A 27167-nucleotide genomic window follows, 5' to 3' on the forward strand; every position below is an offset into this window, starting at 1 on the left:
GAATCCTACAATATATTCTCCTGGGAGCAGTGGCTCATTTTTTTGAGATGCATCGAATCAACTATTCAATGATACCTTCCCTTCTGACCCCAACTGGAAGTGACCTCTATCTCCCCCTAATGGCTACTCTTAGTGCTTCTTGTCCATGGGGACAATCTGGCTACTGTCCGGATAACTGTGTCCTGTTTTGCTAATGCCACTGTACGCCCCTTGAGTACAGCTAACTATTGCCTTCCCTGACCCTGATGCACGTCCCAAGCACGGGGTATGCGTCCTTCCCTCGGCCTTCCCATCTCACTCACTGCTAAAGCAATAACAAAGATATTCCTTTCCAGCAACCCAACAGGCATACATGTGATGACAAAGGTGGATTCTTGAACTACCAATCTCCTTATTATGGAAGTCGATGAATCCAAAGTGGCAGGAAGGCAGGGTCCAGAACAAGGTGACCTGATCTGGCCCTACTACTCTGTTCCTGCCTCAGAAGACCCACAGAAAGCACTTCAATCTCTCTAGGACTCAGAGTCTTCCTTTGTATAGCAGAAGGGTCTAAGTGGTCTTAGAAGCTCTTCCCAGGTCTAAAGTCCAAAGACAGTAACAATAATGCCCGAAGTTATACAAGCAGGTATATACTTTTCCAACAACTGTTCTTTTTGCAGGAATCTGAGATGGAAGAATTATATTTCTTTTAAATTATGACATGTAGCTTCCACATTTCAACCACAATATATACTAACAAGAGGTGAAAAAATACTTACATGGACCAAGGCAATAATTGGGATTCACAATGACCACTCCTATACAGATTAACAGGAAACTCCTCCATGCAATTTTCCCTAGCAATCTGAATTTTGAACATCCTCGCTGCAGTATGGAAGTCATTGACAGAAAAACTGAAGATCCCATAATAAATACAAACCTAAAAAAAAAGACAGCTATTAAGAGGTGATCATTTCTAGGGTGGTTTTTTTTTTTTTTTTGGTCTATATATCATTAATATTTTGTAATCTACTACATAAAAGAAGTGATACATTGTTTTTCTAAAGTAGCCAATTATGAAAGTAACACTGGAGGAAGAATCAGAACAAAACCATTTTGGACCATCAAGTCATATCCTAGAAGGAAAATTCTTCAGGGCTGAGTACAATCCAAGGACAAAGTCTCCCATTTATTATTAAAGAGAAACAATAAGAGACTCTTAATCTCACAAAACAAACTGAGGGTTGCAGGGTGGGGGTGTAGGGAGAGGGTGGCTGGGTTATGGACATTGGGGAGGGTATGTGCTATGGTAAGTGCTGTGAACTGTATAAACCTGGTGATTCACAGATCTGTACCCCTGGGGCTAATAACACATTATATGTTAATTTAAAAAAATTTTTAATTAAATTAAATTTTAAAAAGAGAGAGAGAAACAATGATGAAGATGCTAGAATCGAAACAACTAGACATTCATGACCACACCCTCAAAGTCCCTGAGAAACAAACAACATACATCAATCATTCCTATATTCACTCTTTCTCCTGAAAGAAAAATGAAAGCTATTTCTTTTTCTAATTTTGTCTGAGCCACATACCTCTTTTCTTGCCTTTTACTAAATTAATTCTTTAAAAAAAAAAAAGTCAGAATAGCAATCTTTCCAATGATTGTGCATGAGGGCTAACAGAGGTGAGAATTTGCCCTTGCCACATTTCTTGATATCCCCTGGCTTCCCTTCTTGGGGTCACCTAATTGGATAAAAAGTGTCGAGTAACAGAAATGGGAACACATTTCCTACAGGGAATCTCATAAATAATGTACAAAAATGGGAACTCTGGGTGGTTCAGTCCATTAAGCGTCTGCCTTCAGCTCAATTCATGATCCCAGTTTCCTGGGATCGAACCAAGCATTGGGCTCCCTGCTCAGCAGGGAGTCTGCGTCTCCCTCTGCCTTTGCACCTTGTTCATGCACACGTGCTCTCTAATAAATAAAATCTTAAAAAAAAAAAAAAGTACATAAATAATTACCAGGTCTTCAGGCATGTAAAAACTTCCTCAAACCCAAAACCACCTCAATCAAGAATCGCAGCTCCTCCGCAAGAAACCCTGAGTTCATATTGTGATGAAACACAAGGGACCAAAAACATAAACCAATAGCTAGTACTACTTCCTACAAATGGGACAAAGTCACTCAAAGCGTCAGAGGCAGTGACGCAAATCCCACACTATACAGGAAGTCAGGGTCCCTTAACAAGGTGAACAAGTCACAGATGATCAGAGATAGAGTGGGTCATTCCTGTATTACTTTAAATTTTAATTTAATACTATCATTGCCCAGTTACATACTTATCAGAATTTCCTGATGCCAATATACTACAATTTCTTTTAGGAAATATGATTTTTATACTTATTTTCAGGATTAGTGGGATTTAACCACATATTCAGAATTTATGATTTCCTATAAGATCCCAAGATGTATATACCATATCTATAAGAAGAAAATGTTCCCTGTGAAATCATTCATCTTTTATATGCAGGTTTTAGATACGCCCTCTTACCAAGCATATGAACTATCCAGTAACATAACTTTTGGAAGGACCTGTGAGCAACACAGGCCTGTGGCCCAGAACTCAAGGATGGTCTCAGAGAAAGGCTCCAGCATGAGCTGGACACTTGGATGACCTAGGGAAGAGCTGGTGGTAGACTGCAACTCACCATGGGAATACGAGGTCAGCCACCGTCAGTCCTGGAGAATAACACAAGCACAAGAGTAAGGAAAAAGACTCTAGAATGTAATACTTCCTAAAACGAATGGCTCCATTATATACTGATATATATGGAAAGTAAACTCACACTGAGAGTCTACAGGAAAACACTGTGAAGTAACATACAGACACTCCTTGGGGACCCTGGACCCAGTCACCAGGCCTGGTACATTTCCTAAGAACATGACTGAGCAGGGGAAAACCAGAGTAGAAGTCTGTGGACAAGTCTGTTATCTTTAAGCTGTGTTATTCAAAATCCATTCTTAAACCAACTACTGAGCCAGATTCACAACCATTACTCAACACCACTCACACCAACCTGAGTTCAATGGCACCCTGAGGAGGACCAAGAGTCTTAGAAGGTAGAACTCCCGTGTGGCTGTAATAAAAGTGTATCTAGATGACAAGAATCATTTACAACTAAATTCTTAACAGCTTCTGCAGAGTCCCATAGCCCTGCAGCAGAGTCTTGGGCATCCACTGTTATCACAGTGAAGCATTACAAAGCCACAGCACACAAAAGCAAGAACAAAACAAAAGGGTTAACAGCATCATCTAAAGGTCTGGGGGCAGAAGATCAGCACTCAGAGGAGGCTGGTGGGGCCTTGTCTCTGAGCTCCTGAGGGGATGCTGAGAGGTTCTCTTGTCCACACTTCTCTGAGGGGATCCTACACAAACAATACCACTTTTAGGAAATATCTTACCATTCCAACTTGAGTGTTTGAAGTACCAATATTTTCCTCCTCCATAATTGACGAAGACCATGAGGATGAGAGCTATCCTGTAAAGCAGCAAAGAGCACAATTTCAGGGCTTGCCCATGTGACAGGGAATGGCCCAACTGCAAGAGACACACTTACACTCACAGGGGCAGTCACAACACAGATACACTTAAAGAGCAGGAAACTATTATTTCTTTTTTTTTATTATTTTTTTAAGGTTTTATTTATTTATTTGACAGACAGAGATATCACAAGTAGGCAGAGAGGCAGGCAGAGAGAGAGAGGAGGAAGCAGGCTCTGTGCTAAGCAGAAAGCCCGATGCGGGACTTGATCCCAGGACGCCGGGATCACAACCTGAGCCGAAGGCAGAGGCTTTAACCCACTGAGCCACCCAGGTGCCCCAGGAAACTATTATTTCTAATTACTACAATTTGGGCCCTACACAAAGCCTTTCTGTTGCCAACATTTCCAACCTGATTTTTTTTTTTTAACTAGGCTCCAAGCGGGGGTCGAACTCATGACCCTGATCAAAACCTGAGCTGAGATCTAGAGTCAGACACTAGTGCTCGCTTCGGCAGCACATATACTAAAAAAAAAGAGTCAGACACTCAACTGATTAAGCCGTGGAGGCACCCCTCCAACATGATTTCTTAAGAGAAAATTACACTGACACTGAACTGTATAACTTGAAAACAAAACAGAACATTTCCCATCACTCCGCTCTGTGCTAATTACTTAGATGTTGCAGGTTTAAAGAACTGTAGTAGAAGGCATAGTCATTAGAGCTGAAGGCTCGAATCATGGGCCCTCAACTCTTATTAGGGCAAAACTCTCATCAGTTACCTCAGTGTGCTCCTCTGTAAGACAGGGAACATACCCACAGGGACCCCTGGAACCACTGAGGAAAATGATGTGTATCATGGCGCCTAACCAGGGCTTGGCACATTTTAGGCACTTAACAAATGTTAGTTCCTATCTACCAGCTAACATCTCATCTCCAAAAGTGGCAATGAGAATCGAAAAAAAGAGGAATAGGGGCTCCTGGGTAGCTGTTGGTTAAGCTTCTGACTCTTGCAGCTCAGGTCACGATCTCAGGGTTTGAGATCGAACCCCACATTGAGCTTCATGGAAGGCATGGAGTCTGTTTAAGATTGTCTCTCTTCCTCTGCCCCTCCCTCTCCCTGTCCTTCTCCTAAAAAAAAAAAGAAAGAGGAATATGATAAAACAGACTCTAAATATGCTACTGTTTAATGCTGATTCTGTAAGATACTGAAGAATGAAGACTTGAGTGTGTCACTGTGGTTATCCGTGGGGACTCTGGAGCCAAACTCCTGGAGTCAGATCCCAGCCATCCCACATCATCCCCAAGTGACCTCAGACATGTTACTTAACTCTGTGGCCCAGTCTCTTCATCTGTACCTGCTCACATTTTAAAAGGACATGCCTCAGGGGATTGTGAAGAGATTGAATAAACTACGACAAGTAAGAACAGTACCTGGCACAGGGTGAGAATTCAAGAATCCTTTGCAGTGGTTTTAATTCTTACTACTGCCTGGCTTCCAACATGCACCCCAGAGCACTCAGTGTCTGAGAAGGCTGGGACAGAATTGTAATTATCACCAGAGTTTCAAAGCCCTCCATCAGGGGCACATGGTGGCTCAGTCAGTTAAGTGTCTGCCTTTGGCTCAAGTCATGATCCCAGGGTCCTGGAATCAAGCCCCATAGGGTCTGTCTCCTCACTCAGTGAGGAGTCTGCTTCTCCTACTCTTTCTCCTCTATCTCCTACTCTATCAAATAAATAAATAATCTTAATTAAAAAAAAAAAAAGAAGAAGAAGAAAGAAAGCCCTCCATGGGTAGAAATGGAAGACCTAACACCTACATGTTTATTTTCAGCTATATGGTTTTAAACTTTATTTCCAGAGTTGGGTCCTGGCCCTCACACTTCTACCCAAACTCTAAAATAACAAGTTGCTGGGCGCCTGGGTGGCTCAGTGGGTTAAGCCGCTGCCTTCGGCTCAGGTCATGATCTCAGGGTCCTGGGATCGAGTACCGCATCGGGCTCTCTGCTCAGCAGGGAGCCTGCTTCCCTCTCTCTCTCTGCCTGCCTCTCCATCTACTTGTGATTTCTCTCTGTCAAATAAATAAATAAAAAATCTTAAAAAATAAAATAAAATAAAATAAAATAACAAGTTGCTGCAGGACGCTGGATTTGCCTCCCAGAGGGTTTGATATTCAAGCTGTTTTGCTAGCAGTGGGGAAGGGCCAGGACTGGCACACGCTGGTGTTTCATTTGTCTGACGGAATGGGGAGGGTGCAGATGGACATGCCACGGCCTGCCCACATGACCTTAACTCAGCAGAATCTCCGTACTAGCGCAAACTCGCTCTGGCCTCATCCCTTGATTCTTCTCCAGCAACTTTATACTTGCTATCATGACAGTTTTTGAGTAAAGAGAGGACACTGATTTTATTCTCACAGCAAGAAGTCCTGCCTATCCTATGAAGTAAAAGATATGTAAAATAGTTAAAAGCGTGTTTATGTGTAAACATGTAATTCTAGACTGCCTGTGCCCACCATGCCCCATGGAAGCCCCACATACCCTCTGAATGTGTCTACACAGCGGAGGCGTGGCGTTGCGGTGGGCGGACGCCATGCTTCCGGTTGAGCATCGCCACCGATGGAGGCTGCCCTGCTTGGAGACCCCAGCTCCTTCAGAAAAACGGGGAGAGAAACATGCCAGTTGATAATACTAGTGAGTTAATTTCAGTTTTCTGGTTTTTTAGGGAAGAAATTAACAGATGGGAGAGCTAAAAACCATTGTCCAGAACAATCCTTTAATTTGCTTTTGTAAAGATCCCAACCAGAGGTTTAGTTTTTCACAATTATTTCTGTGCTGTCTGCCGAGCCATGCTGATGAACCACCACAAAGACCTGGTCCGTAAGTGCATCTAGTACAAGAGGACAAGCAAATATGCCCATTTATGGACATATCTATGTCCATAATGAATTTATTAAAATAAGTAATCTATTTAATTACCACAGGAAGCCATCGATTTTTAATTTCATATTGATGGCTCTATTGTTTTTATCTTAATAGTCTCTATTTAACTGGATTGATTCAACAGTGCAGCCTGCAGAGAGAAAAATGTTTCCACACCATGCATATAATGCAACCCAAAGTTCCAGCTTCACCAGGAAAGAGAAGGGGATGGTGCCCTTCACCAGAGCTGCAGATAAGGCTGCCTGCTCTTTATGAAGGCTACAGAACACATGACCGACCTGGCCTTCCACAATATAAATAAGATTAATTAAGCCAGATAATAAAGATTATTAAATAGGGAATTATAAATTCCAAATAGAGAAAACCACCACACATGTTGCATTCTAATAACTCACAGAATTGATGAGGCGATCAGTTTCCCGGGAATTTATTGCTTTAGAAATCCAATTATGAAAGTCATCTAAACTGTAAAATAAATAAAAAGCTCAGTTAATTTGTTTTCTTTGGCAGAATTTTCAAAATGATTAGGTACTATACTGAAAAAAATTCATTAAGTTCATACTTCATACAAGTCAAAGAATTAAACATTTTAAAGTGTCTTTAAGTGTGGTGGGTCTTACTTCATCCACACTCCCACCCCTCACCCCCTTGCCTGCCTTAGATGGACTATTTTAAAGAATCCCAAACATGGTATCACTTAATCCATAAATACTGCAGTTTGTAGATCTAAAAAATAAACAACCCCTCTTTTTTTTAACAGAACTGCAGTTCCATTATTCAGTCTTAAAATATTATCAATAATTCCTTAGTTTTATTATCAATAACTTTATTATCAGTAATTCTTATCACAAGAGAGCCAGTTCAATTTCTGTCTCGTAAGTTTTTTCTCCAGCTTAATTATTCAGATAGCCTCTAAATATGACCCACTTATCTAAGGCACATATTCTTATTTTTTCTGTTTAGTCCCCACAACTCACTCCTATTTCTACTTTATTCAGCACTGGTAACATCACCATCACATGAAAACTATTAAAATCAAGACATCTAAGAAGGGAGAAAGGAGAAGGTAAGATATTTAAAAATTAAAATTTTAGAAACTCGCTTGATTTCCTTTTCCATGCTTGTCCTCCCAGTGAAAGGAGAGAGAGAACCGGTATTCTTACTACCAACTCAGATTTTGCTCTGTTTCCTCCGACACACCCGAACATCCCTGGACTTCCAGGGGCCCACTGGAAAGTGCTGGGGCAAGGGACAAGGGACTCCTGCTTTGCCATCAGAGCCTTCTGCCTGCAAGGCTGAAGAGGTGAACCACAAGCTACGAGGAGTTTCAATTCCACAGTGGAATGAGGTGAGGTTTGTTCCCTTTCCAAGAGCTCAAGATCAGCTACCAATTACTTTAAAAAGTGATGCCAAAGATCCATTCATATTAAAGGGACCAAATGAAAACATTAATAAACTGGAGTAGTATCTGCATTTTACCAAAAGATTGACAAGATAATATCTTTTTTTTTTTTAATTTTTTTTTTTAAGGATTTTATTTATTTATTTGACAGAGAGAAATCACAAGTAGACAGAGAGGCAGGCAGAGAGAGAGAGAGGGAAGCAGGCTCCCTGCTGAGCAGAGAGCCCGATGCGGGACTCGATCCCAGGACTCTGAGATCATGACCTGAGCCGAAGGCAGCGGCTTAACCCACTGAGCCACCCAGGCGCCCGACAAGATAATATCTTAATTCAAACAAACAACTCTGCCCCTAAAAAGCAGTCGGTTAAAAATCGTCTTCTGAGCAAGAAGTAGTCCTTTTACCCTTACAGACCCTTGTATTTCTAGGATGCACAAAGGAAGAATCAAGAGTATCTGAACTACCCCAAGCTGCTAGGTTTCCTCAAGGCAGCAGATTTGAAATACTAGGTTTTCTCCCTTCCAGTCTGAATATGGTCTGAACACCCATACAGTCAGAATATAGTCTGAACACCCATAAATAAAATCTTGTGATCCTTCCTGACCCTAACAGGCTGAGCATGTGAAAATTCCATCAATCTTACTTCTTTAAAAATACGAAAAAACTTTCCTTTCAAAGGTGACCTGCCAGCCTATATCTATGTGACTTTCTTTTTCTTTCCCAGTCTATTCACTCACTTTCACTCTCTTATCTCGTGTAGACTCGCTGTTAACCAGGCAGAGAAGGAATCCCTCGCCAAGCTGCCAGTCTCAAGCAGGGAAAAGCGAGTCCACGCCAAGGTCTGGAAATCCAGCACCCCAGCCTCCATCTCTGCGGCCTGATCCCCGAAGGGCAGGGGCTGCAAAGCTGGACCAGAGGGGTGGCCTCGGGGCTCAGGGTAGGACAGGAGAAGTATAAGGCAGCATCTGCCTCCTGAGATCAACCCAGGCCACCTCCCACTCACTACCACAGCAGGCTGTGAGATCCTTTGGGGAATAATGACTTGAGCATTTTCTTCTCTCTTTTCAGCCATGGGAGGAATGAAGGCAAAGATCCATTCGAACTAGGTTATCATGACCCTGAAGTCAGGGACCACCTCTTATTCTACATTGATCCCTCATCCCCCAGGCTGGACTGGGCATGGTGGACCCAGTTAAGTATTCATTTAATCAAAGGATAATGGTCACTCAAAGGACCAAACTAGCCTTCCTGAATTTATTTTTTTCTATATTCTACCTCCCCCAACTGTGCCCTCCCCTAACATTTGCTCACCTCAACAAAAACCTCAGAAACGATACTGCAATGATGAGTGCCACACCAATAAGGAACGCGATTCTCACAGCTATAAAAAAAAAATCAAAGAAAACACCATATCACCAAAGTGTCATCCTAAGCATGGAAGCTGTCAGGTCATTAAGTTTAATCTATAAATTAAAAAATACAAACAAAACAAGGGAAAAGCCTATATTCTTCTGCTAACTTTCCTAAAAACACTTGAGAACATTCATCATTAGAGGAGCGCTCATTTTCATTATGAAAAATATCAAACATAAACAAAAGAACATATTATTGAGACAAAAGAACTTATTATTATTGCATAATAAACCCACAAACACACATTACCCAGATTCTAGAATTATCAAGATACTGTCCCTCTTGCTTCATCTGTTGCTACTCTGCCTCTGGTTTTTTGCTGGAAGTATTTTTAAGCAAATCACAGACGTGACGTCATTTCCTCCGTCCACCTTCAGTACGTAGCTCTAAAGCACAGGCCTCACAAAAGACGTGTTGGCATCGTGCAACCCCTGACGTGGCCCACTGAGGAGGCTTCTGGAGACATCTATGGAAAATGCATGCCTTCTACCTAGCTGAGAGAAAACAGCAAGCAAGTGCAAATAACAAAATTATTTTGGCCAGTCCTCTTTATATGGCCAGTCCTCTTCCAAAGTGTCAAGGTCAAAAAGACAAAGAAAGGCTGCAGAAACCTAACAACTAAAAGGACTGTGGGATCCTGGACTGCATCCTGGACCAAAGAATGGGCCTTGAAGAAACAATGGGAGAAATCTGAAAAGTCTTCATCAGTTAACAGCACTATATTAATGTTAGTGTCTGGTTTCAAGCATTATATATGGGTAACTATACTATGTACTGTACTATGATTATATAGTTTAGGGCTTTAGGGTTACGGTTAGGTTTAGGGTTAGGGCTGGGAAAAGGGTTTATGGGAATGCTTTTTTCCCATGTTTCTTTTAAGTCTAAAATCATTTCAAAATTAAAAGATTCTTATGGCACCTGGGTGGCTCAGTCGTTAAGCATCTGCCTCAATAGCTCAAGTCATGGTCACAGGGTCCTGGGATCAAGCCCCACATCAGGCTCCCTGCTCAACAGGAGAGTCTGCTTCTCCCTCTCCCATTCCCCCTGCTCTCGCTATGCCTCTCTCTGTCAAATAAATAAATGAAATCTTTAAAAAAAAATTTAAAGATTCTTAAAAATGGACCTTTTGTTATATACGTATTTACATCCACCATATCATTAACAACTCCTCTCTAACAGAGTCCATATTTCAATTTTTCTAATTATTTCAAAAATGCTATTTGTGGGGCACCTGGGTGGCTCAGTGGGTTAAAGCCTCTGCCTTCGGCTCAGGTCATGATCCCAGGGTCCTGGTATCGAGCCCTGCGTCCAGCTCCCGGCTCAGCGGGGAGCCTGCTTCCTCGTCTCTCTGCCTGCCTCTCTGCCTACTTGTGTTCTCTGCCTGTCAAATAAATAAATAAAATCTTTTTTAAAAAAATGCTATTTGTAGTTAGTGTGTTCAGGTCAGGATACAAACAAGGTTCACATTTTCTATTTGCTCATTATGTCTCTTTAGTTGTGTTTAGACAAAAGCAGACATTGACTTGTTCGAAACAAGTTATCTATGAGGATGTCTCATGTTCTAGATCTGTCAGTCTGCTTCCTCATGGTGTCACTGAACTTGTTCTATCCTAATCCAATGTTCTGCATATGGGCAATTAGCTGTAGAGGCTTGACTAACAAAGTTCAACTTTTTGGGGGAAGAATGCTTCACAGATGGTGCTGTGTCTTTCTCACTCCCCACATCAGGCGCACCTGGGGTGGCTGACCACATGCCCAATACCCATGTTCAGATGGGGAAAGCCTGGCCCTCCTGTCCCAGTTCCTCTTTCATACAATGGTTTCATCCACTCATGATTTTCGTCTACATCAATTCCTTCATTAAGGGTTACAAAATAGTGTGCCATTCTGCCACATGTAGTAGCTAGAATTATTCCTTGAAGAATTCACCCTCAACATCTCAGACTACTTAGTTATCCTAAAATACAATTAAAATAGGAAACACAGGATAAATGCTTAGATCCTCCCTTTCAATTAATGATTTTAAGTCACTCTGGTTATCAGGTGTCCTTCTTACCTCCAAAGGCAACCGAAATACTGCCTTTGTTTAGGCAAGTGGCTCTGCTCTTTTAAGTTTCAGAAGGAACTCACTGGTTTTTGTAGATTCAATGTGTTTCCATCCATTACATTCATTATTCTTTCAAATGCTTGAACTGGCTCATATTGGCCCTTTCATGTTGGTTCTTCCATTCTTTTGACATGACCCTATGGTCTTCAAAAGCTTCGCTGTGCACAGTATTTATTAATGCCACAGGGATTGTCTAATGGGGGCTCAGATCAACAGACCTTCTTTTTCTTTTTTTTTTTTTTAAGATTTTATGTATTTATTTGACAGAGAGAAATCACAAGTAGATGGAGAGGCAGGCAGAGAGAGAGAGAGGGAAGCAGGCTCCCTGCTGAGCAGAGAGCCCGATGCGGTACTCGATCCCAGGACCCTGAGATCATGACCTGAGCCGAAGGCAGCGGCCTAACCCACTGAGCCACCCAGACGCCCCCTTTTTCTTTTTTAAGATTTTATTTATCTATTTGAAAGCAAGAGAAAGCACAAGCAGCAAGGGACGGGTAGAGGGAGAAGGAGAAGCAGACGCCCCACTGACCAGGGAGCCTGAAGTGGGGCTTGATTCCAGGACACTAGAATCATGACCTGAGCTGAAGGACTGACAGATTTTCTTCAGTGGAGTTATTAGAGAATAAACAGTCCCTCCTTAATCTCAGGGACTTCTGAACTGTCCCTATAAGACCCATACAAGAAATACTGTGCCCTCTATCCTAAAATGAGGAAAGATACTTGACAGTCATTTGCCCTATTTCTAGTTTCTTTCTATTGCACTAACTTTTTTTGGCTTATTTATGCTTCATCATTACACTAGAGAACATCTATGAGAAGATGTTGATCATATAATTTTCTTATATATCACATAATTTTTTTGGTATACACCCATGACACAATCAATACATTTAAATACACCACAACTAAGTAAGATAGATAACCTTTAATCCAAGTTTTAAAGTACACAGAGTGTTGCAAAAAGTATTCAAAAACTAAAACCTGTAAAACACAAATTAAAAAAAAAAATTCAACAAAGAGCCTATACGTACGAAGGTTACTGTCGACTGGCTTCTTGTTGACAACTATGTCACAAGCAATTTCACCAACTCCATTATGGGCGTGCTTTACCACGAGTGAATAATTTCCAAATTCTCCAAATTTATATTCCAGCCTACGAAGATGTGGTAAAATTAAGAAAAATGGTTAGAGCAGGCCATAAGGAGTTGGATTATGGTAATGTCATCAAGGCAGAGTGACAGGCATTCCTGAGTGCAGACCGGGAAAGATATAAAAAAAATTTTGATGGAAGTAAAAGCTAAAACCCAAATAGGGGACAAAAACTAGACAGAAATTGCAGGCGTCATGTCAGTAGGGCCAAATCAAAGCAGGTACAAACCTACAAACTTCTTTCTCTTCCAAGGTGTCATTAAGCTGCAGGAGAGATCCGTGCTGGGTGCTCACCGCCACGGCGGCAATGCTAGGCTTCCCGGGTTTCCCACTCCAGGAAACATTGACCAGAACCTGAAACAAGCACTGTACAACAGAAACACAACCTGTTAGAGGTATCTGAAAGGCCACCGGTTGTTGGCACACATGAGTATCTACCTGAAGTCCTTATAAATTCCAATAACTTAGATAAAATTAGTATCACTATGTGTAAATTCCTCACCTAATTAACAAATACATCATATACTGTCTTGTATTCCACTGTTTTACATATTACATACACGTAAATTTCCATGATTCTGCCTAATTTGCATATTCAAACTTTTAATGGTTGCATTATAATCCATTAAATGCTAAAATTTTGAGTGTTTAGGCTGCTTTCAAAGCTTTTGTTTTATCTTTTTGTGTAACATTTATATAAATTATGTTTTTAAAGATATACCATACATATTATAATTTTTATTAAATATAATTTATATAAATTAGCTTGTTTTCAAAGATCTACACGTGTTTTGTTTGTTTGTTTTAAGGTTTCATTTATTTGACAGAGAGAGAGAGACAGCAAGAGCAGGAATACAAGCAGGGGGAGTGGGAGAAGAAGAAGCAGGTTTCCCACCAAGCAGAGAGCCAGACGCAAGGCTTGATCCCACAACCCTGGGATCATGACCTGAGTCAAAGGCAGACACTTAATGACTAAGTCACCCAGGCACCCCAATGATGTTTTATTCTTTTAAATTCTTGCCCTGAAATAAATTTCCAAAAATGAGGTTACTAAATAAAAAATAATTGTTTTGGGGCACTTGGGTAATGCAGTCAGTTAAGTGCCTCTTGTTTTCAGCTCAGGTCATGATCTCAGGATAGTGGGATTGAGCCCATTGGGTTTCTCTCTCCCTCTCCCTCAGTCTCTCCCCTCCAAATAAATAAATATATCTTTAAGAAAAATCATTTAGCCACAGTCGCCAAACTATGGAAAGAACCAAGATGCCCTTCAACGGATGAATGGATAAGGAAGATGTGGTCCATATACACTATGGAGTATTATGCCTCCATCAGAAAGGATGAATATCCAACTTTTGTAGCAACATGGACGGGACTGGAAGAGATTATGCTGAGTGAAATAAGTCAAGCAGAGAGAGTCAATTATCATATGGTTTCACTTATTTGTGGAGCATAACCAATAGCATGGAGGACAAGGGGCGTTAGAGAGGAGTAGGGAATTTGGGTAAATTGGAAGGGGAGGTGAACCATGAGAGACTATGGACTCTGAAAAACAATCTGAGGGGTTTGAAGTGGCAGGGGGGTGGGAGGTTGGGGTACCAGGTGGTGGGTATTATAGAGGGCACGGCTTGCATGGAGCACTGGGTGTGGTGAAAAAATAATGAATACTGTTTTTCTGAAAATAAATAAATTGGAAAAAAAAAAAAAAGAAAAATCATTTAGGGTGCCTGTGTGGCTCATTTGGTTCAGCTCAGGTCATGATCCCAGAGTCCTGGGATCAAGTCCCACATCAGGCTCCCAGCGCCATGGGGAGTCTGCTTCTCTCTCTGACCTTTACCCTTCTCATGCTCTCTCTCTCTCAAATAAATAAATAAAATCTTTTAAAAAAATCATTTTAATGGTTCTTGTTTTATGTGGCCAAACAGTACTCAAATAAGAAAAATTACAGTATATTTATTTCTCATTAGTCTTAAAAGGATTTAAAGATCATCTTTTTTGTTCATGTACTAAATACTTATGATATCACAGCATTTAAGATTACATTTTAAATTATCAGTAAATTAAGTAATTCTTTTGTTATTTTATATTTCTTATGGTATGAACCATTCTTAGACACAAATCCCCTTGAACATAATCTTAGAAATATGTCTTCATACTGCAACATTAAACTTTTTTTTTAAAGATATTATTTATTTATTTAACAGACAGAGATCACAAGTAGGCAGAGAAGCATGCAGATAGAGAGGAAGGGAAGCAGGCCCCCTGCTGAGCAGAGAGCCCAATGTGGGACTCGATCGCAGGACCCCGAGATCATGACCCGAGCCGAAGGCAGCGGCTCAACCCACTGAGCCACCCAGGCACCCGTAACATTAAACTTTTTTTTTTTTTCCAATTTATTTATTTTCAGAAAAACAGTATTCATTATTTTTTCACCACACCCAGTGCTCCATGCAAGCTGTGCCCTCTATAATACCCACCACCTGGCACCCCAACCTCCCACCCCCCCGCCACTTCAAACCCCTCAGATTGTTTTTCAGAGTCCATAGTCTCTCATGGTTCATCACCCCTTCCAATTTACCCAAAAGCACATACCCTCCCCAATGTCCATAACCCTACCCCCCTTCTCCCAACCCCCCTCCCCCCAGCAACCCACAGTTTGTTTCGTGAGATTAAGAGTCACTTATGGTTTGTCTCCCTCCCTATCCCATCTTGTTTCATGGATTCTTCTCCTACCCACTTAAGCCCCCATGTTGCATCATTAACTTTTAACTGTCTCAAATATTTCCCCATTCTACTGCTTTCCTTTTCATCTTGTTATAGCCTCTTATTTTTTTTTTCATATAAACCACAGAATATATTTAATTCAAATTAAACATGAAACTAGAATAATGTTCAGGTCCTTATCAAGTAGCAATTACATTGTTTAAGTGGGTTGGGCCGCTGCCTTCGGCTCGGGTCGTGATCTCAGGGTCCTGGGATCGAGTCCCGCATCGGGCTCTCTGCTCAGCGGGGAGCCTGCTTCCTCCCCTCTCTCTCTGCCTGCCTCTCTGCCTACTTGTGATCTCTGTCAAATAAATAAATAAAATATTAAAAAAAAAAAAGAACAGTACATTTCCTTCTACATTCTGGCGATCCAACAAGGCACAAGTCACATCCAGCTTGCTGAGGTGACAGATCCAGCAGTCACCATCAATGCGCACGGTTTGGAGGGGGTTGGGGAGGGACGACCATACTTCATACAAAACGATTCTGCAGCAATGGTGAAGGAGAAGAACCTCCCTCCTAATATATAAGAACGAAAGTCCAAGTAGCAGGAAGTAGGCGATTTGCATAATGCATGTATTTTATTAAATAGATTGTTCACGCACTACTTCTTCTTCATTCCAAATTGCCTTTTATGCCACCTGCCTCAACGGCAGTGACAAAGCTTCCTAGGCGCGTCTCAGCAGTAATACTCCTTCCATTCTAGGTACTTCTTTTTTCTTTTTTTCTCTTTCTTTTTAAATTTTTTTTTTTTTAATTTTTTGGCATGATTTCTTTCCCGTTAAAGAAAACCAACTTCTTCAAAGACACAGATCATTCAGCTTAAAGTGTCAGCCTCCACCTTCTCCTGAGGCTGTGGGAAGGCAAAGGCCTGCATGCCAGACCTTCTTTTTCCCTTCACTGAAAGCTCTTCACTGTTTGGACTGCGGAGAGAACCATGCACCTGCCCGGTTCCGGGCTCCACAGTGGAAGGGGGCGGGGCGGGGGCGTGGCTTTCTTCACAGGGCGGTGCTTTCTGTATCGTTGTCTATATCCAACAGAATGCGTCGGGGCAGGTCTTTGCTGGCTGAGTCTGAATGCATGTCAGGAAAGGTGCTGCGAAGCGGCTCTGAAACTCTAGAACTGGTGTCCGTGACTATTTTGGAGGCAGTGGGAGCAGCATTGGTGAGGGTACCATCCCCAGCCGAGTGGGCACCAGGAGGATGTGGGGGTGGAGGCATGCTGGGTCGGTTCCTTGGCTTTGGTACTAGTCTTGGTCTTGGTAAGGTTCCGGTGTGTGGCTGTGCCATCTCGGGATTACTCACCGCCTGGGCCTGAGAAGCTGGCAGGCTGGGGTTCTGTTTTCCTAAAGGTGGAGTACTGGGGGGCGTTGGAGTCTGGGGAGGGGTGTGAAGCGGCTGCTCAAGTCCAGGCTCACTGGGCAAAGCCACGGGAGCGGGCTGGCCCTGGCTACTCGGTTTGCTGTGCCCCAGCAGCGCGGCCTGCGTTGGGGGCTGCGGTGGTGGGTGACTGGGAGCTTGTATGCGGGACAGACTGCTCGAGTACCTCCGGGGTGCAGAAGGCTGAGAGGTGGTGCAGGGCTGGCAGGGGGCCTGGCCCACATGCTGGGCGGGAGGAGAAGGGCTTCGCATGGTTGGCTTTGGTGACAGGCTGGGTAGGTGCTGAGATGTTCCTGGAGAACTCTGGCCCCCGGGATGGCCAGGAGGTGGGTTTCCTGGTTTCGGGGGCGCAGGAGCAGGTTTTTTAACAGCTCGGCGCAGAGTGTGCGGGCTAGGGCCTGCGGAATTGTGCCCTGGGCCGACAGAGAGCTGATGGGAGCCAGCTGTGGTCTGGGCCTGGTTCTGGCCAGTGGCCATCTGATTGCTGTTTCTCGCTGGGGCAGGGGCAGGTGCGGGGTCCTTGGGTTTTGGTGGACTCTCCTTCTTCACCAAGTCCCCTTCCATGACCGCCATGCTGGCAGGCCGCTTTCTCTCGAGGGTCCCTGAGTCAGAGTCATTTCCAATGTGAGATGAGTGATTGGAATTTGGGGTGACGAGAGGCACAAATGCTTCTGATACATTAAATTCCACCTCTTCAGGGAAGAACCAGTCGGCGTGCTGGATAATGGGCTCGATGACCGCGACCACGTGGACAGAGGTGGCCACTGCCATTTCAGCCAGAGTTCCTTCAGTTTTGGCCCATAATAAGTTAGGGCCTAACACAATTGCAATGTTGCTGGGAGTCATTTTATTGACGTCGCTGGTCTGAGCAAGCTTTGCAAGGAACTTGATTAAATACCTAAAGTTAACAAAATTTTGTGGTGGAACTTTTGACATGTTCTCCACAAATCCTGAAGCTTTTTGTCTTGATCAGATATACACACTTGCAACTTGTGTCCATTCTTCATACAGATTAAAAGTCATCAGAGGTTCAGGCAGTTCCCGTAAATAGGACTTTAAAGCACCTGCAACAGCATGGGGGTCAGAGTAGAACTCATCCAGGTGAGAAGTAGAACAGTCTAAAGCAGCTTTCAGTTTCTTTAACTTGGAGGCCCCAGCCCCAATTCGGAAAAGGCCCTCCTCCTTCATGCCCTTCTCCAGGAGCAGCATGACGCAGGCTTCGATGGGCAGGGCAATCTCACGGCCGCTCCGCTTCAGGTGTTCCTCCAAGGGCGTCCCAAAGGCTGGCTTTTCCGCCCACTTATCTTGATGGGCTCGCATTTCGGGAAGGGCCTTTTCTAAGACTGCTAATGCTTTTCTATGGTAATCTGCTTGGACTTCTAATAACGTAACAAAGAATTTGCCATACTCCCCTTCTTTAGCCATAAAGTTGTACATGTCTGCGGCAAGTTGATCCTTGCACAGTTCTACTTTATTTCCAGCTTCATCCATCTCTTCCTTTAGGGTATTTATTTTTGACGGAAGCCCCTGGAAGTTGGTTCCTGAAGATTTGTGAGCCTGGTTCCACCTGGCTCTGACCGAATCCCAGTCTAACACCAATTTAGCGAGCTGTTTCCTCTGTTTTTGGATGTTGGGAATCTCCACCTCTGCTATGCTGCACAGAGGCTCCACAATCTCTCTCTCAACAAAGACTTCATGCTGTGTAAGTTCTAGAGCCAGCTGATTCTCGGCATCACCACACGTCTCCAGCATCTTCCCCAGCAGAGACTCTTCCAGTTGAGTTGATGCTTCCTGCATGTTCTGCGCGAGAGTGGTCAGCGGGAGTTTTTTATATCTCCTCTCAGCGTCGGTGCCATGCTGGCCCTGGAAACATGCCATCAGACACTTGTGCGAATGGTGACACATTGACCGAACCGTGTCCAGGCGCCGCTCGATCTGTAACATCTTCACTGAGGACCTCTGTCTTCTCGGCTCTGCCCACGGTCTGGTTGGCCAGCTGCTTCATGCAGTTGAATTGCTTCTTCATGGTGGCGGCAGCGGCGGCCGGCGGGGCTAGGGCCGGGCAGCTCTATCCTCTTATTTTTAATTATGTTTTTAATATTTTATACAGTCATACTAATCTGGCTTGCTGTTTCTTCTTTCATTAGTTTAAAAATGTATTTTGTCTCTTTTAGTTATTTTTTACATTTATGGAGATTATTTTAACTTGAATCCACTTGGAGTATTTGACAGATGGTGGTATATAATAATTCTAGATACCTTCCCCATGGTTTCAGTTTTAACATGTTATGTTAAATTCTCAGAGTAAATTAGATTCCACTTCTTGTATTTACATTGGTCCACTGGTCTTCATTTTTCTTTTTTGGCTACATAAGTGGTTGTGACTTGGTAATCCATCTTATCTGGTATAGCAAGTCTTCACACTGCCTGTTCTTTTGGGCCATCTTTTGATCCTCTTGCTCATTTACTTTTTCCTATCGATGTGGGAATGACTTACATAGACTCTATAAAGTAGCCATTGCTATGTTAATGGCAACTGTGTTAAAGGTATGAATTACCACCATTTTTTCTATGCTTAGTCTTCATATCATATTGGCTATCTCTCCATTTAACCTATATTTTTGCCCTAAAATTTCCTTATCGTCTTTATGTATGAACTCTGTTCATGAACTTTATCCTCAGGGATAAAAATATAAGTCATCATGGGGCGCCTGGGGGGCTCAGTGGGTTAAGCCTCTGCCTTCGGCTCAGGTCATGATATTAGGGTCCTGGGATCGAGCCCCACATAAGGCTCTCTGCTCAGCAGGGAGCCTGCTTCCCCCTCTCTGCCTGCCTCTCTGCCTACTTGTGATCTCTCTCTCTCTGTCAAATAAATAAATAAAATCTTTAAAAAAAATAAGTCATCATAAATAAATCTTTCAATATGCTAACTTATTCTACTTGACAGAATTTTATTTAAGACTGTTGTACCCACACTGATTAAAAAGTCTAAACTGCATTTCTTTTCCTGTCTTTGCCAGACTTTTAACATCCTATCTATACTGCAGAATAAATCAGATATTGAGCCATCATTACAGGGGGGAGGGAGCTTATATTTAGGTTGGTTTATATAAAAACTGAAAATTCTTTATTATTTGAAAATGTAGAAAAAATACTGTATTTCTAGGTGGAGAAATTCATTATAACTTTCAAGATTTCTTAATCAGTGACTGATCTACTTATGTTCTCAATTTCTTGAATCAACCTTCATCATATTTTTTGAAGGAAATCAATTCTTGAATTTCAAATGTATCAGCTTATAAACTATTCATTTGACCATAATTATTTTAATTATAGTGGTTATCCAAATCCTAATTTCTAATTTTATTAATTTCTATTTATCAATAATTTGCCAATTATACAACTTTTATTTTTAAAAAATCATCTCTTGGGGTGCCTGAGTGGCTCAGTCAGTTAAGCATCAGACTTTTGATTTGGCTCAGGTCATGATCTCAGGGTTGTGAGACTGAGCTCCCACACTGGGCTCTGTGATTCTCCCTCTTCCTCTGTCCCTCTACCCCCTACTCCACTCACACTCTCTCCCTCCCTCAAAAGAAAAGGGAGGGGGGAACACCTGAGTTGATTATTTTACTTAAGCATCTGCTTAACCCCAAGGGTCCTGGGATTGAGTCCTGCATCAGGCTCCCTGGGAGCCTGCTTCTCCCTCTTCCTCTGCCCCCGGCTCCCCCTGCCTGTGCGCGCGCACACGCATTCTCTCTCTCTCTCTCTGATAAATAAATAAATAAATAAATAAATAAATACATCTTTTAAAAAAAAATCCCTTGGGGCCCCTGGGTGGCTCAGTTGTTTACATATCTGACTCTTAATCTCAGCTCAGGTCTTGAGCTCAGGGTTGTGAGTTCAAGCCCCACAGTGGGCTCCACACTGGCCATGGAGCCTACTTAAAACAAAACAAAACAAAATCATCTCTTGACTCATGTTAATTTTTCTCTCATTTTCACAGGCAGGAAGCGCCAGAGGCAGGATTCAAACCAGGTGCTCTGGCTGGCAGAATCCATGCTCTAAACCACTCCATTCTATCACTTTCTTGTCTGGTTCCATTCACCAGTTTAATCCCTAAACCCCACTGAGTCTGATAATAGTGAATACTTATTTTTCACCACAGTTTTGTTCTGTAGTTTCTACCATCATTTTTTTTTTAAAGATTTATTTATTTATTTTAAGATTTACTTATTTATTTATTTATCGGGGGCGGGGGAGAGCAAGCACAGGCAGACAGAATGGCAGGCAGAGGCAGAGGGAGAAGCAGGCTCCCTGCTGAGCAAGGAGCCCAATGTGGGACTCGATCCCAGGACGCTGGGATCATGACCTGAGCCGAAGGCAGCTGCTTAACCAACTGAGCCACCCAGGCGTCCCAAAGATTTATTTATTTTAAAGATTGATTGATTTTTTTTTTTCACGTCAGATGGGAAATGTGCTGACGTCGTAACAAGGTTTAAAGGGTGGCACATGTCACACAGAAGCGTGAACACCCAATCATCATGCTTATGAACTACAAAAGGATCCGATTGCTTTATTTTTGAGACAGAATGAGCACAGGGAGAGACAGAGGGAGAGGAGTGAGAGAATCCACAAGCAAACTCCCAGATGAGCAGGAAGCCTGATATGGGGCTCAATCCCAGGATCCTGAGATCATGATCTGAGCCAAAATCAAGCGTCAGCCACTTAACCAAATGAGCACCCAGACACTCTACTTATTTTAGAGAGACAGAGAGCATGAGCAGGAGAGACAGAGGAAGAGACAGAGAGAATCTCAAGCAGACTCCACACTGAGTGCAAAGCACAATGTAGGGCTTGATCTCAACCACCCTGAGATCCTGACCTCAAGAGTCGGATGCTTAACTGACTGAGCCACCCACGCACCCCCTACCATGACTTTCCATGTGTGCAGGGGCCCATTTCAATTCCGAGTCTTTTCATTTGGCGTGCTTCTATTTTAATATTAATATTTCATTTATCATTTATGCAAATACTAAAGCCTGACTGGCCCCCTTTATTCCCACATCTACCTCATGAAAGTAACAATGCATATGTCTTTTGTTCTTAATGTATTCTTTTTAAGCATAATATGTTATGTACAATATGTTATATTTTAAGTACAATATGTCTTTAATGTTATTAGTCAATGTATTTATGTATAACTTTCCTTTTTCCAAAAGGAATTTGAAATTACTCCCAATATTTTAATACAAATGAACCTTATTTTTATGCAAGTTAATCCAATTGTATTTGTTGAAATTAGCCTAGACTTGCTCACTCTGAATTCCTTCCTCTACTTTTATTGTCTTCTTTTGTCATTTATATATTTCCCATATTGCATATTCTTTTCTGATAATATTTTAAAGATATAGTAACATTAACTATTATATTATCATACTTACATGTCTACTTATATTACATACATACATGTCTACTTTAAAAAATGAAATGGCCTTGTTTATTCTAATTTATGTCTAAATAATTAACAGTCAAAATTAACAGATCACCTTCACTGCAATGAAAGCCCAGATTTCTGTCTCCCCCTCACTGCTTCTTTATGCCACCTCCAGATCCCCCAAGGAATACTGTTTAGGATGCTAAAAAGCAATTTTCTTTTTCTTTTCTTTTTTTCTCATTTACATCTTGGATTTATTTAGGCAGTTATAGTGATTACTCATAGTTAACATTACAATACAAACCTTCCTCCAATTTTGGTTCTCTTTTGAAAAGCACTTGCTGACACATTCAGGTACCTTTAGCTTCTTGAAGCTATGAAATCTACACATTTTTTTCAATATGTTTATGTGTTTTTCAACGTGTTTGTATCTTAAGTGTTTCTACTTTAAGAGAAGAGAGATAAAGAAGAAAGAAAATTCTCAATTTAACCAGATAGCTGATTTCCTTCACCTGTAAGTCCATAGTTCCCAAATATTTATTATTTGGTTTACAAAATACAAATTATTATCATTTGCATTCCTTTGAACGTCTTTCTCTATATTTGCTTAAAGATTTGTAAATTATCATTAATGTTCATAATTTTTTTAAAGATTTTATTTATTTATTTGAGAGAGAGACAGTGAGAGAGAACATGAGCGAGGAGAAGGTCAGAGAGAGAAGCAGACTCCCCGTGGAGCTGGGAGCCCGATGCGGGACTCAATCCCGTGACTCCGGGATCATGACCTGAGCCAAAGGCAGTCGTCCAACCAACTGAGCCACCCAGGCGTCCCAATGTTCATAACTGTTAAAAGGTTATGTCTCGGGCGCCTGGGTGGCTCCGTGGGTTAAGCCGCTGCCTTCGGCTCAGGTCATGATCTCAGGGTCCTGGGATCGAGTCCCGCATCGGGCTCCTTGCTCGGCAGGGGTCCTGCTTCCCTTCCTCTCTCTCTGCCTGCCTCTCTGCCTACTTGTGATCTCTCTCTGTCAAATAAATAAATAAAAATCTTAAAAAAAAAAAAAAAAGGTTATGTCTCGATAGCATTTTCTGGTTGTTCAACCTTTACAGGCTCATAAGTGTCTTTCCATATGTCCTTTATCAACAACCAAGCAGAGAGGGAAAAAGCAAAAAAGGAGAGAGAGGAGAGAGAAGCAAAAACCAGGAAACAGACTCTTGACTAGAGAGAACAAACAGATGGTTACCAGAGGGCAGATGAGTGAGGGGACAGGGCCCTGAGTAATGTACAGAACTGCTGAACCACCACATTGTAAACCTGAAACCAATAGTAACACTGCAGGTTTGTACTGGAATTAAAATTAAAAACTTAATAAAAACAAATAAAGCTTTTATCATCAGGAGGGCAGATCCCTGGAATAAGTGTCATACTTCAACCTAAGCCTCCCGGTTGTCGTCACTACCTCTGCCCTTAGAGAATACCAAGGTTCTCACTTCTTCCTTCTCTGGTTCAGCAACAGAGTTATGCATCAGGCAGAGGAAAAAAGTAGAAACATGGTCTGTCTATCACTTTCACTCATCACCAAGAACTGAGTTTCTAAAAAGATGGGGAGGGGGAAAGGTAAGAGACTGACATTGTTCACTGCTAGGCATTCCCCCTGATTATCTTTCTCCTGATTCTTTCTATTTGTGTCCTTACCTATAAAACTGAAGGAACACATGAAGGGCTTCAGGCAGGAGAGCCCTGGGGATCATTTCAAACAGCCCCAAAGCAAACAACAGTGTGAGCATGAACATAATACCTACGTGGTAACAGCGTTCGGAATTCCAGAACATAGTCAGGTTTGTTCCGCGCAGTTCATTGTGGATGAGCAGCAAAGCCTGATCCATCTTCAGCTCTCCATGCTTTTTTTTATCTAAGTCTGGTAAGAATTAGGAAAAGAAAGTTTAGGAAAAAAAATTAAAAAGCATCTGAAAGACACATTAGAGACAAAGTGCACCTGTGTGAAGAGTGTGGCTTCATAGGCGTGCTTCTCGAAGGCTTGCTTGGGGGCTTTGGGGTCTCTTGTCCCTTACTTTGTGGACACACAAGTGAAAGACTCTGAACACATGGGCACGTGCGCGCACACACACACACACACATACACTTTTGCACACATGCCACCACTACAGACGAGGATTCGGTTAACACCATTCACATCCTGTGTGTAAACGGACCATGTGGGACCAAGTTCATCGAGTGCTAAATTGTGAGAGGCACTGAATTTACTAGTTTCACAGATCTTCTATCTGACAATATGTCAATCTCGTAAGCTGGTATTTTCTCCATTTTGCAGATGAAGAAATTAAGGCTTACAAAGATTTGATCATTGCACATGGCCAGAGTTCTGCAAAATCACTGTGTAGTTCCAGAGCCTGGACTTTCCTGGACCTTGTTACTCCACTCTGAATGCAGCTCAGGAGACGTCAGGATGCCCAGTCAGCAGGGCTCTACAAGGATGTGCATAAACTTTAAAGTTGGAAACTCTGGGACGCCTGGGTGGCTCAGTGGGTTAAACCGCTGCCTTCGGCTTGGGTCATGATCTCAGGGTCCTAGGATCAAGCCCCGCATCAGGCTCTCTGCTCAGCAGGGAGCCTGCTTCCTCCTCTCTCTCTGCCTGTCTCTCTGCCTGCTTGTCATCTCTCTCTGTCAAATAAATAAATAAAATCTTTAAAAAAAAAAAAAAAAGTTGCGAAACTCTGCCTTATATCACTTGGGTTTGACTTCTGAATCTCTTTCCGGTTTCCACAGCAGATCCGAAGTAAGAACAGAGGATGAGCCTCAGTCTGAAGGAAGACCCACTGCTCTGTATTCCCTATGCTTAGAGCTCAGCAATCTACTAGATGCTCGTAGGATGACCTAAAGACCACCATCATGAACAGTCTAAATTTCACCTGCCAACTTGGTAGGCAAAGAAAGAAAACTACTATTGGCTAAAGTCAAAGCAAAATGTTTCATTTAGACCTACCCATTTATACTATTACATGAAAGAGAAATTAACTTGCCCTCTAGCTTCTAGGCCAAAAAACTATTTAATAACACAATGAGAAAGGTAATAATCTAGCCTCTTTTCTTTTCTTTTCTTAAGATTTTATTTATTTACTTGTGAGAGAGAGCACAGGTGGGGTAGGAAGAGGAACAAGCAGACGCCCCCTGACCAAGGAGTCCAATGTGGGGGTTGGTCCCAGGACCCTGGGATCATGACCTGAGCTGAAGACAGACATTCAACCAACTGAGCCACCCAGGTGCCCCCTAGCCTCTTTTTTTTTTTTTTTTTTTTTTTTAAGAGGGAGAAGCAGATTTCCCACTGAACAGAGAACCTGATGCAGGGCTCGATTCCAGAACCCTGGGATCATGACCTGAGCTGAAGATAGATGCTTAACTGACTGAGGCACTGAGGTGCTCCTAATCTAGCCTTTTTATTTTGCAATATGGGATCTTCCTTCAGGGCTCCCCGGAAACTCATGTGAACAGTTAATTGGCTAATTCAGGAAATTTTTCTAAATCGCTCTTTTTAAAGTTTACCTGAATTTACCCTTATTCAGCTCTCCATAAAGACAAAACCCACAATATATCATTTTCTTTTTTTATTTTTCTTTTTTTTATTTATCTGAGAGAAAGAGAGCACAAGCAGAAGGGGCAGAGGGAAAGAGAATCTCAAGCAGACCCCACACTAAGCACAGGGAGCCAGACGTGGGGCTCAAACCCAGGACTCTGCAATCATGACCTGAGCCAAAACCAAGAGTCGGACACTTAACCAACTGTACCACCCAGGCACCCCAACAATATATAACTCTTAATAATCTATTGAAAATCTTTTCCCTCTCTAAACTAAATAAAGTTATACCCATCACTTTTTCTTTTCTTTGTTAACCTTCTGAAGAGCTGCTTCTAGTAGGAGCAGTGGTTAGGACCAGGGATAAAACATGGTGACATGGTGGGTTAAGTGTCTGGACTCCAAGTTACAGCAACATGAATTTGAATCCCACCCTCTCAGCTTCCTCACCAATAAATTAAGAGTCTAGAGGTTCTGCACTCGATTTCTTTTTTTTTTTTTAAAGATTTTATTTATTTATTTGACAGAGAGAGATCACAAGCAGGCAGAGAGACAGGCAGAGAGAGAGAAAGGAGGAAGCAGGCTCCCCGCTGAGCAGAGAGCCCAATGCGGGCCTCGATCCCACGACCCTGAGATCATGACCTGAGCCAAAGGCAGCGGCTTAACCCACTGAGCCACCCAGGCGCCCCTGCACTCGATTTCTATTGGGAGTGAAGCTTCCCACACCACAAGCAATTCTCAGATACCAACTGGGAGTCCTACAATTCAACTCAACTTTGACACTCTTTACCTGGAGACAGTGTCAGGTCCCATAGACAGGGGCTCAGTCCCACAAGACCACCAGCACCTTCGGACATGGGTGGTGCAGGTTACCACCCATGCCTCTGACCATCCAGTGAGAGACTCCTCAGTTTTGATTAATTTGCTAGAGTGCCTCACGGAACTCAGAGAAACATTTTACTAGTACATTGCTGGTATATTATAAAACTACATAACTCAGGAACAGTCAGATGGTAGAGATACATAAAGCAAGTGGAGGGGAAAGAGCACAGAGCTACCATGTCCTCTCCTAGGCCACCACTCTCCCCAAATTTCCAATTGTTCTCCAACCCAGAAGTTCTCTGAACCCCATCCTTTGAATTTTTATGGAGGCTTCATTACACAGGCAATTGATTAAACCATTGGTCATTAGTGCCTGATTCAACCTCCAGCCCCTCCCCTCCTCTCTGGAAGCCTGCTGTGGGACTGAGCTCCAGCCCTCTCATCACAGGGATGGTTCTCCTGGCAACCAGCCCCATCCTCAGGTGGGCACAAAGGTTACCTACCTCATTAACACAACAAACACACCTTGGCCTGCTCTCAGCACTGAGGAAATTCACAAGAAATGGGGATGAAGACCAAATACCTATTTCTTCATATAAGCCACAGTATCACAAGTTGTAATATTGTGTACTTCATAGGACTGTTGGG

At 42.5% G+C, this 27167-nt stretch overlaps 2 protein-coding genes and 1 non-coding gene across 3 annotated transcripts in view; all 3 read right to left on the minus strand.

The window, feature by feature from the left end:
• The window catches only part of HGSNAT (heparan-alpha-glucosaminide N-acetyltransferase), a 69694-nt gene that overhangs the window by 11145 nt on the left and 31382 nt on the right, over positions 1-27167 (minus strand). The window contains exons 4-12 of the mRNA XM_044225998.1: positions 23908-24023; positions 12764-12900; positions 12417-12538; positions 9177-9246; positions 6861-6930; positions 6064-6173; positions 3446-3522; positions 2692-2722; positions 759-919 (exon numbers count right to left, since the gene is read on the minus strand). Of these exons, the coding sequence (XP_044081933.1) occupies positions 759-919; positions 2692-2722; positions 3446-3522; positions 6064-6173; positions 6861-6930; positions 9177-9246; positions 12417-12538; positions 12764-12900; positions 23908-24023 (894 nt within the window). The remainder of the gene's footprint in view (positions 1-758; positions 920-2691; positions 2723-3445; positions 3523-6063; positions 6174-6860; positions 6931-9176; positions 9247-12416; positions 12539-12763; positions 12901-23907; positions 24024-27167) is intronic.
• Positions 15627-18709, minus strand: LOC122889845 (rho GTPase-activating protein 17-like). The gene is given in 4 exon segments (XM_044225271.1): positions 15627-17599; positions 17602-17647; positions 17649-18615; positions 18617-18709. Coding segments are annotated over 4 exon segments (2403 nt in total). The 5' UTR covers positions 18700-18709; the 3' UTR covers positions 15627-16292.
• LOC122890825 lies at positions 21133-21237 on the minus strand. Its single transcript, XR_006381244.1, has one exon. It is a non-coding gene; the product is annotated as a small nucleolar RNA U13 (small nucleolar RNA).

The sequence above is a fragment of the Neovison vison genome, chromosome 11 (assembly GCF_020171115.1).
Source record: "Neovison vison isolate M4711 chromosome 11, ASM_NN_V1, whole genome shotgun sequence".
NCBI lineage: Eukaryota > Metazoa > Chordata > Mammalia > Carnivora > Mustelidae > Neogale > Neogale vison.